This window comes from Heloderma suspectum, chromosome 4, assembly GCF_057233095.1.
Source record: "Heloderma suspectum isolate Gila_16-S chromosome 4, 16-S_ref, whole genome shotgun sequence".
NCBI lineage: Eukaryota > Metazoa > Chordata > Lepidosauria > Squamata > Helodermatidae > Heloderma > Heloderma suspectum.
In genome coordinates this window covers 41,239,952-41,259,321 of record NC_139461.1, presented here as the reverse complement: position 1 = coordinate 41,259,321, position 19,370 = coordinate 41,239,952, and the positions used below count along the sequence as shown (strand labels likewise).

Genomic DNA, 19,370 nt, shown 5'->3' with positions numbered 1-19,370 from the left:
TGCCTCCGCACCTGGCTGGAGGTTCTATTTGGCTGTCACATTGGTAGACCTATCCTCCATGAACCTGCCTTTTTAAAAGTGATGTAAGCCAGTGAACATCACTGCACCTTGTAGCAGCAAATACTCTTAAGTTCATTATTGCCCTATCCAGACACCCTTCCCACTAGCCCTGCCACATCCACTACTCAGGCACCTCAGTGGCCACACATTTGGTGGTAGTGTGAAGGAGGCTTAGAGCTCAAGATACATAGGTGAGTAGGTGAATGCAAACACAGGCTACTCAAGGTTTCCACTGGTTTCCACAAAGCCATTAGGTTAGGCTTTGGGGGGTTGATGTCAAGGGACCCACTCAGCAGAAAAAGGAGGACCCCCAAACACAGCAGGGCTGGCTTACTACATTGGGAAGAAACTGAAGTAATACACATAACCACCCAAAGAAGAGGGGAGGGCTATGACCCTGAAGTCCAGTGCCTAAAATTACCTAACTGTATCACAATTCCCATTTATGTGAATAAAGTCTAAGCATGTACAGATGGACACAGCCCCATTCACACTACTGCAGAATATGCAGCCATCCTGATGTGTGTTCCATAAATTGGGGCGGGGCTGAAGAGGGGTAATTCTGTGTTGTATGAAACAGGGCTTCCTTTGTCCATTCTGAAGTTGCTGCCAATCCATTTTATTGGCTGACCCCAGTTCTTAGAGTGTGAGTGTTCACATGAGTAAGAAAGGATGTGTAAGCAAGATCTGCTTTGTATTTCTGAAGACAGGTGAGACCCTCCCCGACTCATTGTGCCGAAACAGGAACGCACTGCAAGGGAGCCAGTTACTGGACTTGGAAGCCTGACTCAGCATGAGCACAACTGACTCGATCACCAGCGGGGTTCCAATCAAGGGCAAGAGCGGGCTCCATTCATCGGGATGGGAAGGCAGAGTGTCAATTCCAGATCTTGTTATCTATACAGAAGTGGGTTGACATCTGTGGAAGAGATGTAGGTGGGGAAGGGAAGACCCCCCTTAGGCAGACATCCAGATACATTGCACACGTACTGACTGGCTGCTTAGATGACGACGTCCTGAGAGAAAATGACACACACACACACACACACACACGGTCATATTTCTCCTTATCATTAGTGCCTGCCTGCAGGCACTGGGCCTTCTCTCGGCTAGCACATACCCATTTATTCTGTATGTGCAGAGATTGATCATCATCGAGTGAGCCTCCACTGACACACAGTGTCGTCCTAAGCTAACCACGTCAATAGCAGCCATCTCTTCTCCCTGGCAAGGAATGTCTCGCAAACTTCGACCTTTAAAGAGAAAAGGCGTAGGCAAACGGGGGAGAAATGGGGAAGGGATGTGTAGGCATGCATTTTAATCACTCAGTCAATTAATTGTTAATATGGAGGCTGCGGGAAACGGAGAGAGGGGGGCGTGGGAATTCACTATAGAGCATTCAGTCCCCTCCAGTCCCAGACGCCAAGCCAGGCTGATCTCCTGCAAACCGTCCCACTATTCAGACCCCCCCCCACCTTCCCAAAGAGAGGGTTGGCAGGGAGGGCATCTCACCGCTGATCCCTTCTCAGGTACTGCCGCTCAGCTGCAGCTGGACCGGAGGAAAAGCAGGCGGCGCCCACCTGGGGAGTGTGCATGTGCGCGGGGGCGGTGCTCAGTCCTTAGGCAGGGCTTGGCTGGAAAGTGTGGGGGGCTGCCGGGTGGTCGCCATGACTGCTGCCGCCGCTGCAGCAGCAGCAGCAGCAGCAGCGGTTGCCTTGAGCTGAGTCGGGGAGGCGCGGCTGGAGAGGAGCTGTCCGTTCAGCACCACGGCACAGCGGCTTCGCCCTGGGCAGCAGTTCACCTCTACCCAAGGCAGCTGGTCCAGGATGTAAAGCTGCGCCCGCTTACCTTCCCTGCCGGTCAGGGCTGCTGCTGTGCCTCCATCGTGCAAAGGTTAGACGGCGAACAGTCCTCGGAGCCGAGGCATTTCCACAGCCTGCAGGAAGGACCCCGCCCCAGCAATGCTGGCGAGCAGCGTGGGGAAGTTTCACGCTCCTGAACGGGGTCGCAGCAGCAACAGCAGCTCTTGAGGTAATGGGAGGGGGGAGGTTATGAGTGTTTAAATGATGGGGTTACTCTTTTGGTCGGGTCTGGGGGGTTGTTGGAAACCACTCGCTTTCCTGGTTCTTTTGTTACGGTGGAGACGCACTTACTTTGTACCTGAGAGGCAAAGGGAAAGAAGCACAAAGACTTGCCTTTGCCCCGGTCGCCAGTGCTACAGACTTTAGGGAAAGATGTGGCTGGTTGTATACCACCTGGAACGGGGCGGGGGGGGGAGGGCTATTTTGGCTGTCCATCCAACCGTTATAATCCATGCCCTATTTGCAATAGCTCCATTCTTGTTCAAGGAGGGGCTGTGTGACAGTCAAGAGCTACGTAGGGTACTGTGCCAATTACAGCATTGCCAAAGGATATGCAGGGAAAGAAAAGAGGAAGGGGGTCAAGAAATATAAGGTGTTAATTTGTGGCTATGTGAGAAAATTAATGATCTTCTCACCTCTAGTTAAGAAAATATGCTACATCTCCTAGAAAGGAGCACACAGTGTGGCAATCTGAAGGTGTGTATTATGTCTGTGAGTGAATCTGATCCAAACAGAACACAAAGGGTAGAATGAAGAATTCCTTCCTATTCTGGCTAACCCTGATTGCCTCCTTTAATTATTTCATAGATCTTCTCTCCCTGCCCCATATAGATTTGAAAGATGCTCACTATGACAGGGCTGAGTCTGAAGGATTTATCAGAGGCTGACTTGGAAGACAACGAGATCAGCATCAATGTTGGAGGCTTTAAGAAAAAGATGAGATCCAACACACTGTTGAGATTCCCGGAAACAAGACTGGGTAAATTGTTGAGCTGCAATTCAAAGGAGTCAATTTTAGAGCTTTGCGATGATTACGATGACACTAAAAATGAGTTCTACTTTGACAGGAACCCTGAACTTTTCCCTTATGTGCTCCATTTTTATAACACTGGAAAGCTGCATGTGATGGGCGAGCTCTGTGTCTTTTCCTTCAGCCAGGAGATTGAATATTGGGGAATCAATGAATTCTTCATTGATTCTTGCTGCAGTTACAGCTACCATGGGAGAAAAATGGAACCAGACCAAGAAAAATGGGAAGATCACAGTGACCAGGAAAGCACCAGCTCTTCGTTTGATGAGATCTTGGCCTTCTACAATGATGCTGCTAAGTTTGACAAGCAACCCTTTGGGAAAGTCAGGCGGCAGCTGTGGTTAGCTTTAGACAATCCCGGCTATTCTGTCCTGAGCCGAATATTCAGCATCCTTTCCATAGTGGTTGTTCTTGGATCTATAGTAACCATGTGCCTCAATAGCCTCTCAGACTTTCAGATTATTAACAGCAGTGGGAACTCAGAGGAAGACCCTCGTTTTGAAATTGTGGAACACTTTGGTATTGCATGGTTCACCTTTGAGCTGGTGGCAAGGTTTGCAGTGGCCCCAGACCTCTTGAAGTTTTTTAAGCATGCCCTCAATCTGATTGACCTCATGTCCATCCTTCCATTTTACATTACTTTAATTGTTAACTTGGTGGTAGAAAGTAGCCCTACTTTAGCCAATTTGGGTAGAGTAGCCCAAGTCCTGAGACTGATGAGGATATTCCGCATCTTAAAACTTGCTCGACACTCAACAGGCCTTAGATCTCTTGGAGCCACCCTCAAGTATAGCTACAGAGAGGTAGGGCTTCTCCTGCTTTACCTCTCAGTTGGAATCTCTATATTCTCTGTAGTGGCTTACACCATTGAGAAAGAAGAAAACAGGGCCCTAGAGACCATCCCTGCTTGCTGGTGGTGGGCTACTGTTAGCATGACCACAGTTGGCTATGGGGATGTCGTCCCAGTGACCACTGCCGGAAGGCTGACAGCTTCTGCATGCATCCTAGCTGGCATCTTGGTAGTGGTCCTTCCTATCACGCTCATCTTCAACAAGTTCTCTCATTTTTATAGGCGCCAAAAGCAGCTAGAAAGTGCAATGAGGAGCTGTGATTTTGGGGATGGGATGAAAGTGGTTCCTTCAGTCAACTTGAGGGACTACTATGCCTACAAAGTTAAGTCCCTTATGGCCAGTCTCAGTAACATGAGCAGGAGCACACCCAGCGAACTAAGTCTAAATGGTTCACTGCATTAGACTCTGGTTCTAAGACCAGTTTGCATGATGGAAAACCAAGAGCTGTATTTATATTTGTTCTTTCTATCACCCCAGTATATAACATTGTTGATAACGCACCAAGGACAGAGGATCCACATAACCATTTTTTTCCACCGTAAGATACTCCCCCCACCCCAAAATCTTTCAGTAGCAATTCACATGTACTTGAGTGTTGTGAATGGTTCTTTGTGCGTCCAGATTTAGGGACGATGCAAGTTTTAAAGCTTGCTCAACTTGTGCTGGCTTCCATTTAGGAACGTATGTTGAACCCATCACAAAGCCATGTTGCACACGAATTACCACCACATACAAAGGGCCGCCTGATGGGGAAATGGTTGTGCAAATCCACTTACCTTGGCAGGTCTGAAGATGACGAGTTGGCACCGGGTGCATTTTCATCCAGCTGCATAGAAACAGAATCCTGATTTTCTATACAGCTGTTGTTGTCTCCGTGACATTAGTGCTGGTAGCGCTGTGCTTCTTGGTCACATGTACATTGTGCTTTGGAAATTCTGTGTGAGCACCAAAAATAATATTTCCAGGAACACCCCCACCCCACCAAAAAAAACACCTACCTGCAAAATTGGAAATGTTGTTATCCCAGTTCCATAGACATTGTGATATAGCAAAAAGGTGATGCAATTACTCCTTGGTTTAAGACCATCACAGAGCAGCTATACATATCCAAACTGCATTTCAGGAAGCACTTGCCACAATCATGTATTACTTGGGCACTCACTGTCCCTGTTATGATAAGTAATGCTGTAGTAACCAGTTGTGCAGCCATGACTGAGTTTAGTTAGTCTCAAGAAACTGCTATTGGTTCTCAGCTGTGTGATATTTTAAACTTAGCAAAAGGCCTGATGGGAAGGATGATGGGAAGGTGCCATTCTTGGATGGGAAGAATGATGGGGATCACCATGGGTGGAACAAGGTGTAGGGTCAGGCCTGCTTTTCAAAACCTGTCTCCCTTACTGAACACCGCCTCTGCTCAAGTCTGCTGTTATATCCATAGATCAATGCTGGCTCCAGATTTTTGAGGACCCTTGGGCAAGATATCCTCAGTGGACTCCTCCCTCACTGAGTCTACCATCTCACCACCATTGCCACAAGCTGCTATTGGTTCTCCTCCTTTTTCTCATCATTGCTGCCACCTGCTTGCTTGATAGACAGAGAGGCAGTGAACAAGTAGGCAGTGGCATCTCCTGCTCCTCCTTCTCACCACCACTGTTGTCTGGGCCAGAGCGAGAGGCAGGTGAACAAGAGGTTGCAATGGTGAAGAGGGGGAGCAACTCCAGGGGACTCTTGTCAGTGGCCCCCTGCTGGGGTGTGTGTCTTCAGCATGTGCCTGACAATACTTACTCTTGGCACCGGCCCTGACAGAGACCCATCCTGGTTCAGTTTCTTGGTCACCCTATATAATACTGATATAATATTGGGAGAGTGTGACAGAGGATAGATGGGAACAGAGGATAGATGGATGGATAGATAGTTGATTTTCAAGACCACTTAGTATTGATACATTTCTCTTTCTTTTGGGGGTCACTAGTAAAACTCATCATGCATAGGAACTGAGCTAGGCCTATAATGACAGATTTTGAAACATATCTCTGTTCCCACTACTGAGATATGCAATAGGCCACCCTCTCAAAAGGATCTTCAACAACAACAAAATTCTCCCAAGATTGTGCCCAATTAGATATTCAAGGCCTAATGTTTCTAGACACAATAAATTTGTATCTCCTATAAATTTCTGTTCGAATCTTTCATGCTGTTCGAATCTTCCACCCCAGTAAAAAAGATGTCTGAGCTAAGTGATCAATGTAGACATCTACATAATGAGAAGATACTCTTGTGGCTGACCAGTGAAGAGAAATACACCAAAGACAGTAATATACAAACTGATAATTGCCTAGGGGACAAAAATGCATCAAAATGATGTCATATGTACTTCTAGGATATTGTCCAATTTTATCATAAAGGACTGGTTATAAGCTTTGCATATGAATGGAGCCCAGTGCCCATTCAGATATTATCTTATTAAGATTTTCACCAATTAAATACCAACATCCTGATCCCAAACACATTTACATGGAAATAAGGGTAGAAAAAATACACATTATCCCCCTCCTACATTCTTTTATTGTGGACAGCAGCAGCTGAAGGGACAAGCAGGAGGAGAGTTCTGTTTTTTCTCTCTCTCTTCCCTTCCAGGCCATCCGTCCTTCAAAAATCCCCCCCTCAAAATGCTTTTTCATTCAAGAGGTAAAAGCTATGGAAACCTCTTTTTTTTATTTCAGAGTAAAACTGCATTGTGTGTGTGTGTGTGGGGGGGATTTGAGTGGACAAATGGCTGAGAAGGATTAAACAGCCTCTAACTACTACACCCTTTGCCAGTCTTCCACCTACCTGCAGTTGTTTTAGAATATGGGGTGGTGGAGAGATCAGTCACAGACCTGCATATAACATTAACATGTATTTGGACTCTTGGTATAATTGATTTTACTGTATATGAACGAGGCTCAGCTAAACATTTTTATACTTTTACCCAAGCAGGTACTTCACTCTCTCCCACCCCCTGAAATCAATAACACTGAAAACTGCTTGCCTTTGGTTAGATTGTGCTCTTTCTCCCAAGTAAGCTTCTTAGGACTGGAGTTTGCCAAACTAGATAACACACCATTCATATAGTTGACAATTGCACAAATGCAAATGGCGGCGGGGTGTGTGTGCTGATCTGGATCAGGAGTTTGACATTGGGAGTTGTGGGGTTTATCATACACACACACACACACACACACTGTGACCCCAATTTGGATTGGGGCCCCACACCTGCTATTTGCATTGGGGTGAAAGCACCCACTGGAGTGAAGACTGCAGAGCTGGGCCCCAGTACTGTTACTCGGGAATTATTCAGAAAACAATTCCTCTCTTTGTCAAGCAGAAATTATGGGCAAGGATGAGCTTACTGCTTGGACACCTCCTCAGCTGTTCTCCTGATTTTATATACTTGAGAATCAGTATTTATAAGCTGTGACAGGAGATCCTCAGGACTTCTGGGGGTACAATAATACCATGGATTAGCTGCAGGTAAGCACTGCTAGAGTAATTGCAATGACAGAGAGGAGAAACTCATCTTGTGTTTTAATATTTCAATGGGAGTTCTTTCCACCTGATCAGGAAACTAATATAATGTATATTCACATCCCACTTCTGTAACACTGGCCCTCCAAGGGGATTACAGTAAAATAAATAAACCACCATAAGATCATATTAAAATCATTCTAGAAAAAGAAAACCTCTTTAAAACTACTATATCTAAAAACAAACAAAACAGGAATGCACTCAAAAACCAACAAACTCCATGGCCAGAGAAAGCCTGGTGGCAACAATGGCAGCCCTTGCCAACATGGAACTCTGCATTCTTATCAGAGCTTTTCAGAGCTTTGAGTCATGGCGCAACATTAGGCATATTTGAGGAGTAATCCTATCAAGATAGGCAGCCCCCTCCGAACTCGGAGGCAACCGCCTATCCAAAGCAGGGCAGGAGAAGCACGGAGCAGATCGTTCCCTCCACGCTTCTCCTGCCCTGCTTTTTTAGCTAGACAGCCGATTGCAGCTGTCTAGCCCTGGGAGGATGGAGCAGGGAAGGAGGCTGCTATACAACACATAGGATGTGTCGTGCAGGCGGTTACACTCTCCCCGCCTGAGAATGCCCCCAGACACACCCCTTTCTGGCTGCTTCGCACTCCTCTTGCGAGCGCAGAGGATGGCGCTGTTCCGCGCTGCCTCGGAGGCAGCGTGGAAGTGGGGGGAGGTCGGTTCTCTGGGAACCGACCTTGGAGTGCAGGCTCCAAGGTTGGTTCCTGGAAAACAACATATCCTATGGCCATCTAGCCACTGTCTAGCGACCATAGGATTGCTCCCTCCATATATAAAAACATATGCAAAAAGGAATTCCCTTCCCCAGACTTCTGATCAGGCATAGAAGTGTGCTAAGGTTGTCCTCACCATGTGGTAGGACAATAGAGGTCACCAATTAACCAAATGGCTACATCACGGTCAGGTTCACTACTTGTTAAGAGGTTGTCTGTAATTGCTTAACCATTGTCCCCTCTGTGGCTTACTGAGTTCGGTATGTATGTATGTATGTATGTATGTATGTATGTATGTATGTATTTACAATATTTATATACCGCTCCATATCTAGAACAGATTTTGGAGCGGTGAACACAAGAAATAAAACAGTAAAAGAATAAAAAGATTAAAACACCACCTTAAAATCATGCTTTAAAAAAAACCCAGAATGCCAACAGAAACCGTGACTGGTCAATTAAGGAATGCCTCCTGGAACAGTGCAGTTGTCAGGAGGCGCTGGAAACAACACAGTGTTGGTGCCTGCCTGACCTCCTGCCAGTCCCTGGGGAATCCGCCCATAGGGGGAGGCAATCCATTCCTCCCCCCGGAATCCTCATGAGCCAGCTCCTCTCTACGGGGATTCCGCGGAGCCGCAGGCCAGCAGCCGGCTCCGTATCACTGGCCTGGCAAATGGATATAGCCACAAGTGGCTGCATTTAGGTTAAACTAAGGGGCTTTACGGCTGCAAGTGGTGTCCACTATGCCACTTGTGGCTGTATCCATTTGCTAGGCTAGCAATACAGAGCCCGCCTGTGGCTCCACGGAATCGCCACAGAGAGAGGCCGGCTCTGTAGGATTATGGACGGAGGCGGAGGTGAGTGGTGCTGCTGCGCCATGGACTCTGGAGGCCGGATTCCTTTGAATCTGGCCTCATTGGGGTCCACGGCGGATTTCTCCTCCATCCCTACTCCAAGGGCAGGGAGTTCCAAAGAAAAGGGGCTGCCACACTGCAGGCTCTTCTCTGGGTGGACTCCAATCAGGCCATAGGTCCATGCAGAACCACCGGGAGCATGCCCTCTGATGACCTCAGTGACCGGGCAGGTTGGTAAGGGGGAAGGCGCTCTCTCAGGTATCCTGGTCCCACGTTGTTTAGGGCTGTGTACATTAGTACTAAAACCTTAAACCTGGCCCGGTAGCAGATAGGCAGCCAGTGCCGTTCCCTCAGCAAAGGAGTTACATGCTGGAAAGGGGCAGCTCCTGACAACAGCTGAGCTGCTTCTCTGCACTAGCTCCAGCTCCTGGAGCAATAGGTAACACACAAGAAGCTGCCTTATGCTGGGTCAAACCCTTTGGCCATCTAGCCCAGACTTGTCTTACTCGGATGGGGAGCAGCTCTCCAGGGTCTCAGACAGGGGTCATTCCCACCAGGGCCACTGGATTCCTTTTTAACAGTGATGCCACGGACTGAGCCTGAACATGCCGCATGCCAAGCATGTTCTCTACCACTGAGCTATAGCTCCCTGCCCACTGATGGCCCTGCATTAGAACACAATACTTTCACCAAACCACAGAGACTTGCTTCACTTCATGAATTATACCTTTTTTTATATATTTATGACCACAGAGGGGGAAAAATGTTAGTGAGAGATGGGGGTGCAAAATAATCCAGCACACCAGGAAGCATTTTTACATATCTTATGGTAAAATGATGTGTTTACGTTTAGGAACTGATACGGGAGGTGGGGACAGGTCTCCTTTTACCATTAAGGGCACGACCCTATGCATGTTTAGACAGAAAAAAGCCTTACAACTCCCAGCATTCCCCAGCCAGCCATGCAGTTGTAGGGCTTTCTCTGTCTCTAAACATGCATAGGATTGCACCCTAAAGGACTGAAGTCTAATTATACAATACACTACCAGGTAGTATAGGTAGTATAGGTAGCTTGCTATATATGGCAAATCCCATATACTTTGGTGATCTTACTGGGGCCTCATATAGGTGTCTTGAATTGGCCAAAATCCTTGTGGCAACAAGGAGGCACACATACAACGTGCAGAATATGGTTGGTTTGTGGCCAAGCTCTTCATCTCTTGACAAAGCCAAATACAGGCTGAATTCCCTAGTTTGGCTCTTAGCCCTTGCCTTCCATTCTGCAGGCCCAGGGCAAATGGCAGTTGGAGCAGGGCTCTTTCTGACAGTGAGGATAGAAGAAAGCTCCCTGAATACAGTTGTTCGCTCTTTGCCCAACAGCTGAGGCTTCCAATTGCTGTGGTGTAGTTCCTGGGAAGGAGATGGTGAAAACTCCCACCGTCTCTTGTTCTGCTGGCTCAGCCTTCCCCAACCTGGTGCCAGCCTTCGTTGTTAGCTAAGGCAGCCACATTTCTAGGTGGAGCATTTGGGGGTGGGAGATGCATAGCACCAGCCAATCCCCCCCTCACTCACCAATGGAGAGGACGTGAGGGCAGGCCAGGGGAAGGCGGTGATCCTTCCCCCTCACTCCTCCTCCATGCAGAGAGTGTGTTAACTCACATAATGGGCTATGTAAATATCAAGTTAACAGAAAATTTAGTATGAACAGCAGGAATTAAATGACTGGCATTATTTTTTGTTTCATAAGAAAAAAGGATGTTAAGGATACAATAAACAAGGGGATACCAAAAGGTGTAAAACAAGCAAAATAGTTTATGCTAAAAGCAAGAACTTAAAAGCTAGTATGGAGCTTGTTTTCTCAAAAAATCATTTTTAATCTTGTATCACAACAGCATCAATAAAAAAGCAGGTTTAGAAACAGAGTAAGACCACATTACAATGCAACCATAGTCAAGCAATTAGAGAAAGTGGTGCTGACAACAATATGCATAACTTTCTTACTGAGGTCAATGAGATTAAGTCCTGAACTGTGTAAAATATTTACTGCATAATAGCCTTCCTCTCGTAAACTTATAAAAATGCTTGATAAACATGCAAGAAAGCTTTCTGAATGGTAGGTTCACAACACACCTTTTCAGATAGAGAGAAAATGTAAAGCACCTAAAAACCACACTTTACAACAGCTGTTGGAAATTATGGCCCTCACTGTTGTTTGGGTATGACTGAAGTTTAATCGGTTGAATTGTCTCTCCCTTTTTTGAGAGATCCCCAGGAATCCCAGACTCAGACACTTGATTTTGCCTACAACTAGGGTCCTTTTTCACCTGAGGTCTGTCCCTGTATTCTGATTCTTCATGAACTGAAATACTTTGATAATGACAGTGAGCTCCTGAGTTTGACTTTGATGCTGGATTGGGCGTCTCAGTTTTAGATTCCACCTGAAAAACAAACTTATCCATGCTGCAAGTTTAGGGAAGGGCAGAGAGAAAATAAATACTTTAGGGTGTGTTTGTTAACTCCTCCATGAAGGAGCCTTCTTCAGTCTTGTTCCTGGCCTTTAGATTTTCCTTCCTGTTGGACAATCAAAGAAAAACTTTATAACTGGTTGCTATATAAAGGCCTAACTAAGTGATTGAAAAATAATTGTGGAAAGCAACTGGATTTTTTTTTAACTGTTTGCTGGGTTGATTTTTCTGCCCAGAAACCCTGAAAAGGCCTCATACTGAGCTGCACACATCGGGAAACTCTGAAATTAAACCTGAGTTACAGCTAGGGATGGGCGGATTCCTTACCTGTCGTTCTGGGGGAATCCGCCCTTGGGGGGAGGCGATCTGTTCCTCCCCCCAGAATCCTCTTCGGCCGGCTCTGCTCCATGGCAATTCAGCAGAGCTGCTGGCCAGCTCTGAAGCGCCAGCGATACGGCCGCCATTGCCATATCGCTGGCTGAGGGGGATTGACTGCGGATGCAAATGGCGTCCAGTATGCCATTTGCAGCCGTAAAGGTCTTAGTTTAAGGTAAATGCAGCCGTAAATGGCTACATTTAGCTTAAACTAAGACCATTGCGGCCGCAAATGGCATACTGGACGCCATTTGCGTCCCTGTTTTTTTTTTTTTCACGCGATAGGCTATGCAAATATTCTTTAGAAACCAGCCCTATTGGGGTCCATGGTAGAATTCTCCGCCATCCCTAGTTACAGCCTAGGTGGCTGGCCATCTGGCCAGCCAACTGTAGTGAGCACAGCAGTGTTTCTATTCCTCTAGGGCTGTTTTCATCCTCTGTCATCAAGTGCTCAAGAAAAAGAACAATAAAAATTGCTGCTATGATTGTGAGTATAGTGAGTGCTTTAAAAGAGTAAAGTGTACTTTAGGATAGATTTTTTAAAAGATCACTTTACGTTATCACTTTATTTCAGCCTTTAGCAATAAACACCCAGTCCTGCTCTACTCATCATAATAACTGTAGAATAAACAAACTCTTACTTCTTACTGCAGGTAAACAAACATGCTTCTTTATTGCTGGCTGGGGAGAGAACACAACTGGAACTCAAGAGCAGGGCAAAGGAAAGTCCAAGGGGTGGAGCTGTACTAGCCCATAATACAGCATTCTAATATTTAACCCTTCAAGGGTCATGTTACTGCTTTTTCAGGATCACATAAGGAATTATAGGGTGATTGTGATAATGAAAAATCCACCCTCAGTCAGAGAATTCAGTCAGAGAAAGTCTTGAGTGAGCAGACTTTGGGGGGCTCTTCCAGATGAGGGTTTTGTTGCACTCGTCCTGCCTTATTCAGTGATTTTTTCAGAGGATCCTATTCTTAAATTGCTCCTGTTCTTAAAAACAAGCTGTCATTCTTTAACTGGAGGCTGTCACTGTCTGTCATATCTCAAATTAAAGACAATTTTCCCAAAAAAATTCCTAGGTGGAGAGCGAAGCAGAGCTCGGGGGGCAGTGTACCCATTTGCCCCACCCTGTCTACAGGGTTGCCCAACACCGTCCATATGTGGTGGACTACAGTTCTCATTATCCACAGCCAGCAGGCTCTGCTGCCTGGGATGGTGGGAATTGTAGTCCAGCACATCTGGAGGACGTTGGGTTGGGGAAGTCAGCTCTGGCTGGTGACAGAGGCCAGAATGTCTTTTGCTTCAGCTCTGCTTTCCCAGAACAACTGCCACCTTCCCTGCCAAGACATGCACATTTCACATGTGATATATGATTCCTTGCTACTGTGGAAGAGCAGAAAAGAGTTAACCCTCATATTCCTGGCTCCCAGTGCATTAAACAGTCCATAGGATGCCGTATGAAAGAGCCCCTGCCACCTTCACAACAAAGTGATAAGAAACTAAGGGCACAATCCTATGCATGTTTAGATAGAAAAAAAGTCCTACAATTCCCAGCCTTTCCCACCCAGCATGGCTGGCTGGGGAATGCTGAGGGTTATGGGACTCTGTTCTGTATAAACATTTATTTATTTATTTATTGCCCATCTGGCTGGTCACCCAACCACTCTCGACGATGTACAACAAAACAGTTAGAACAATAAAATTCTACATTAAAAACATCATAAAAAATACCCTAACCCACCCCAAATGCCCCAAATAAACATGCATAGGATTGCACGCTAAGGACATTATTTCCCGCATGCAAAGCTTAAACCAGTCCCCCTCACCCTCCGCCTGGACAGAATGTTTGTTCCCAATATAAATGGTGCAGCATTCCTCCATCTTCTTCCTTTGCAATCAACACACTCCAGGAAACAAAGCTCCAGGCTAACCCTACTTTATTGGTTAATGACTAGCTTCATTAAAAATGCAAATTCTAGGAAACTCTCAGACTGCAATGAACCAGCTAATCCACACATCTACGAATATCAATAGAGGATACATATGAAGTGGAAGTTAGGAAAGTTGCCAACAGTCTGGGCAAGAACTTCATGGCCAGAATAGCTTTGCAGGGATGCCCCTCCCTTAGGGTGGCTCCCTCCTACGTTGGCTATCATGAGTGGCCACCCTGGCAAAGTGTCTTAGCTGTGCCCCTAACGTCTCCTGCTTCGCTCTGTGACAGACTCCCACGTCCCTCAAGTCACACCCTTGCCCCCCCCCTTAACTTGCGTTCTCATGGTGGAGGAATGGGGTAGCCATTCAGCCTGTGGCATCTGTGTGTCAAGGTCCTGGGAAGAAAGTCTGGCCATATCTGGGCTCACTGGGGAGGTTGCCTCCCTCTGTTCTGGCTGTTTCCATTCTGATTCTGAATCTGAGCTGCCAGACATCTCCACACGCTCAGATTCATTCCTGACAAATGGCCCTCTTCCTTATTTTAAAAAAACCCAACCACCAGGCAGTTCACATAAATAGCAAGAGAGAGACCATGTAAGCTCCAAAAGAACTTCAGAGGCAATTTAGCCCTGATGTGCTCCAAGAGACAGGTGCGCCAAGAGATGGCCGCCAGAGAGCACTGCTGGCAATCCTGGGACTTGTGTCTGAGTTCCAGGGCCAGCCAGAGGAGTACAGGTCCCTGCCCACAAACTTATGATCTATAGTCTGATGGAAGGGAGAAAACCGATGAAGCAGTGCCAGTGGTGCCATCAGGATAGGACTTTGGGGCCAACGTCCAGAGCCCCACTCAGAAGGATGAGCAGCAAGGCCCCCAAATGCCACAGGGTTCTCCAGCCCCATTTTGAAGTAAGTGAAGTAATACTCATACCTCCCATAAGACATTAAATGCACAGTCTAAAAGTACCTCACTGTGCCATTGAAAAGAAGGCCCAAGCTCATGCAGCTGTCTGGAACATTTGGACCAGTCCCGTGATGCGCTGTCTCTCCACCTAGGAGTCCACAAGGACAAACTGTATAAATAGGAAGCCTTTGCTTGCTCTTTGCATTGGGAAATTGCTGGGGGTTGTGCTGTCACTTATACCATTACGGTGCAACCTCGGATCTGCTCATTAGTGTGTGCACACTTCTCTCTGTGTGCATGCTGCGTAAAGGGCACATATCTGGTATCGAAGGAAACACTCAGTGTCTGTGGCCATTCCTCTCTCTATAAAAAAAGGATTTTTAAGTGGTTAAACGAGGATAAAGTATTATTTCCAACCGAGCAACCAACTTCGTTAAAAGGATATGGAACTGAGGTTTCCAGCATAAAGCTAGTTAGTGCCACTGAAAAACTGCATGTCACATTCCCTTTGACAGGTTATGAATTATTTTATAGTTTGAAGTAATGAATATTTGCTCAGTTTTTGTTAGAGTCAACATTAATTATATTAGCTCCTAATTGTGTCTGTCAGCAGACATAACACTTTTTCAAAAAGTCACTTAATAATGCATTTTTATTGATTAATTCATCAAGCAACTGAAGAATTCACTTCTACATAGTGCACCTCTTGGGAGCAGTGCCTGGGAAGTCAAACCCTCAGAATGGGTTGCCTTTCTCTCTAATCCCAAAAGTATAGGAGCTCTCTGTCGTTGCTCATGCTGTACATGCTCAGAGAAGTAATCTCGTATTTCTCACGGCTGATCAATCATCCTGTAAACAGAAGGCAGAACTCTCATTGAAACCAACCCCACTTTTAATATACACATGGCCAGCACAGATTTTGGAAGTTCTTAAATCTGATCTGTGTCTAGTAATTTAAGCCTTAACAGCAAACTGTGGCTATCGGTCTACTTTTGGAAGGGCTACACTTTACTTTCTTAAACCAGTTTTTAGAGGATAGCATGAAGATTCACTCTGGAAGACTGAATGGGAAACATGGTGCTTATTACTTCCTTTTTAGTAGGAGCAACATTGTTTTTAATGTGTTAAGATAGGATTTGTCCATTGCTCTACCCACTAAGCTTTCAGGAGGGATCACAATAGTTAACACTTGTATGAGCATGCAATGTCAGCAGATATACACACGCACGCACGCACGCACCCCTCCAGCTATTATTGGACAGCAACTTCCATCATCCCTCACCATTGGCTATGCTGTCTTGGGAGTTACAGTCCAACAACATCTAGAGGGGCACACATCTTCCAACCCTGCTGTAGGGTAATCTTGTCCATGTAATCACCTCTGGCTGCAGCCTGGACAGATGGAGGTAGGCAAGGGGCTGGTAAAGTCATGTTGTGAATGGGGATCCAGAAAGTTACTAGATGTGAATCTAGCCCCCCTTTGAAATCAACATGCCAACACAACACTGGAGGTAGCATATCAATCACATCTAGGGGCTTCCATTCCCTGTCAACAACAAAGTGCTCCAGCATATATTAACTACGGACACAGAAACTTATCATAGAATCATAGAGTTGGAGCAGGCTTTGTAAACCGTCTAGTCCAACCCCTGCTTGATTCAGGAAATCCAGAGTTAGAGCATCCCCAGCAGATGGCTATTCAGCCTCTGCTTGAAGAACTCCAGTGAGGGAGAACCCATCACCCTCTGAGGTTATTGCCTCCATTGTCCAACTGTTCCATCAAGAAGTTTCTCCTAATGTCCAGCTGAAATCTCCCCTCCTGTAACTTAAGCTCATTAGTCCTCCCCTCTGGGGCAGAAGAGAACAAGTCTTTTGTGGGGGACATTAGATGTTATGTTTTAAGTATATTATTAAGCAGAGGATTAATGAAAAGTAGACTCCTCCCTCTGCTTTCCCTACCCTAGCTGATAAACAGATGCCATGATATTCCTGTTTTCTTTTTGGTAGATTGGGGAGTCAGCAAAGCATCAATAATGCTCAGAGGTGTTACATCAATATGATGTGACCTTTCAGCTCTCCCGCATTGAGCCCGCTCCCTTCAGGCTCCAGCTGTGCAATTATTCATAGTGAAGAACTTTTGAAACTCATTGTCCTTTACTACATCAGTTATTGACTTCCATTGGCAACAGGTTTTGTTGCTGTTGTTTCATTTTCCCAGCTATCTCTAACAGCACTCTCAAATAAGATTCATCTGGCCTTCAACCATTTCTGTTCCCTTGGAAAGCTCTTACAGCATGGGGCTGTCTCTTTCTTCAGATTTCCTGACTTTCACTGGAGTTTCCCCAGGGGTGTATTGGGTCCAGGGCTTCCATTTTCCAGCTGTGTGCAGGCAGGCTAAGTTATAATATCACCCCCACCCCTGGGCTTTTAGAAGTATCTTAAGCTACATACACCCCCAAGAGAGAACAAGTAGTTCCTATCAGAGAACAATAAAATACTGTCTTAATAGCAGAGACAGTACATAAAGGAATTATATAGAACTAATTTCTGGCTTCTTTTCTGCTCAAGAGTTGCCCATCGCCTTCTATGTATTTGCTGTTGTTGTTTTTTTTAAAAAGGCATAGGAAGCCATGTTGGTCCATAAGAAAAATGCCAAAATCTACAGTTGGACAATGCCTTTATTAGAACCAACCAAAATATCACAAGATAGTGAGCAGGCTTTTGGTTTCTCCAGAACTCATAAATCAGGCTAGATGTTAAGCAAAATTGGGGTGAAAGGGAAGAAAAAACAAAAACAAAAAGTGTCTTGATGTTGAAAGTCACCAAGTGTCCATTTAGTCAGAGTCTTAAAATGGGATATAAGAGGAGACCACAGATTTGAGATTAAACTGTATTATAATCTTTCCCAACCTGGTGCCCTTCAGATGTTTTGGACTGCAACTCCCATAATCCCCAGCCAGAGCTGGCTGGGAATTATGGGCATCACAGTCCAAAACATCTGAAGGGTACCACATTAGCTATGCTGGCTGGGAATTATGAGAGTTGCAGTCCAACACATCTGGAAGGCACCAGGTTGAGGAAGCCTGCTCTACTAGGTGCTACGCAGATCTCAGGTTTATTTATTTACAACATTTGCATACCGCTCCATTTCTATAGCAGATTCCAGAGCAGTGAACATAAGACATACAATAGTAAAAAGATTAAAATGCCATATTAAAATTATTAAAACAGAATGTGGCTGGTCATTTAAGGAATGCTTTCTGGAAGAGAACTGTTTTCAGGAGGCACTAGAAGCAACACAACGTTGGTGCCTGCCTGACTTCCAGGGGCAGAGAGTTCCAAAGAAAGGGGGCCACCACACTGAAAGCTCTTCTCCAGGTGGGCTCCAGTCAGGCCATAGCTCCATGTGAAACCGCCAACAGCAAGCCCTCTGAGGCTTGCAGTGACCAGGCAAATTGGTAAGGGAGAAGGCACTCTCTCAGATACCCTGGTCCCAAGTTGTTTAGGGCTTTGTACACTAGTACCAAAACCTTGAACCTGGCCCAGCAGCAAATAGCCAGCCAGTGCAGTTCTCTCACCAGAGGAGTTCCATGCTGAAAAGGGGTAGCTCCTGACAACAGCCAAGCTGCTGTGTTCTGCACTAGCTGATGAGAGGTTGAGCGGAATTAACAGGGTTGCACTCCCCCGTCTCTGTCTTCATAAAGGTCATCCATCAGGGTGACTAAGGCTGATTTAGTCCCATAACCAGACTGAAACCCAGACTGGAATGGGTCGAGATAATCAATATCCTTCAAGAGTGCCTGCAGTTGCTGTGCCATGGCCCTCTCAAGTACCTTCCCTAGGAAAGGGGTATTTGCAACTGGGCAACAATATTCTAGTACTGTTGGGTCCAGAGTGGGCTTCTTCAGGAGTGGTCACACTATTGCCTCCTTAAGGACAGCAGGGACCACCCCTTCCTGCAGGGAAGCATTTACCACTCCTTGGACCCACCCAGTCATACCCCCTCAGCTAGCTTTTGTTAGCCAGGAGGGGCAGGGATCGAGAGGGCACGTGGTTGGTCGCATTGCTGCAAGCACCTTGTCCACATCATCAGGCTGCAGCAACTGAAACTGATCCCACAAAATCGGGCAGATGGTGGCATCAGACACCTCAACTGGAACTGCGCTAACCGCGGCAAGCTCACTGCGGAGACGAGTGATTTTGTCCTCAAAGTGCGATGTGAAAAGGTCACAGTGGGTCCTTGAGGGGGCCAGGGCTCCATTTGCTGGGGAGGATGTTAACAGCCCCCAGACCACCTGGAAGAGCTCTGCTGGACAGCTACTCGAGGATGCAACAGAAGCAGCAAAATCAGCCTTCTTTGGTGCACACACTGCCACACAATGGGCACGATCATGTGCTCTAGAGCGTTCTCGGTCATCTTTGTTTCAAGTCTTATGCCATTTGCCTTCTAGCTGACATCCAGCCTGTGTAACTGACTGCTACTGCCCAGTATACCAAGGAGCAGAGCAGGCTCTACAGTGCTGGAGGGGGCTCTCAGGTGCAGCCAGGTCAATGGCCCTCCGCATCTCACTGTTCCACAGTGAGATTAGGGTCTCGGCTGGATCACCAGCTCTCTCCAAGTGTGTTCAGAAATCCATTGGATTCCATCAGTGTCCTGGGATGGTCCATCAGAATGGGCCATCCACCCCTGCAGGAGGGAAGTAGCGCTGTGAGTTCACATCTCACCGGGAAATGATCTA

At 46.4% G+C, this 19,370-nt stretch overlaps 1 protein-coding gene across 1 annotated transcript; it reads left to right on the top strand.

Annotated features, from left to right (window-relative positions):
* The first annotated feature begins 2,656 nt into the window (after positions 1-2,656).
* On the top strand, positions 2,657-4,205 carry KCNS2 (potassium voltage-gated channel modifier subfamily S member 2). The gene has a single exon (XM_084848002.1). The coding sequence runs from the start codon at positions 2,763-2,765 to the stop codon at positions 4,203-4,205; it is 1,443 nt and encodes a 480-aa protein (XP_084704128.1). The 5' UTR covers positions 2,657-2,762.
* The last annotated feature ends 15,165 nt before the right edge of the window (positions 4,206-19,370 follow it).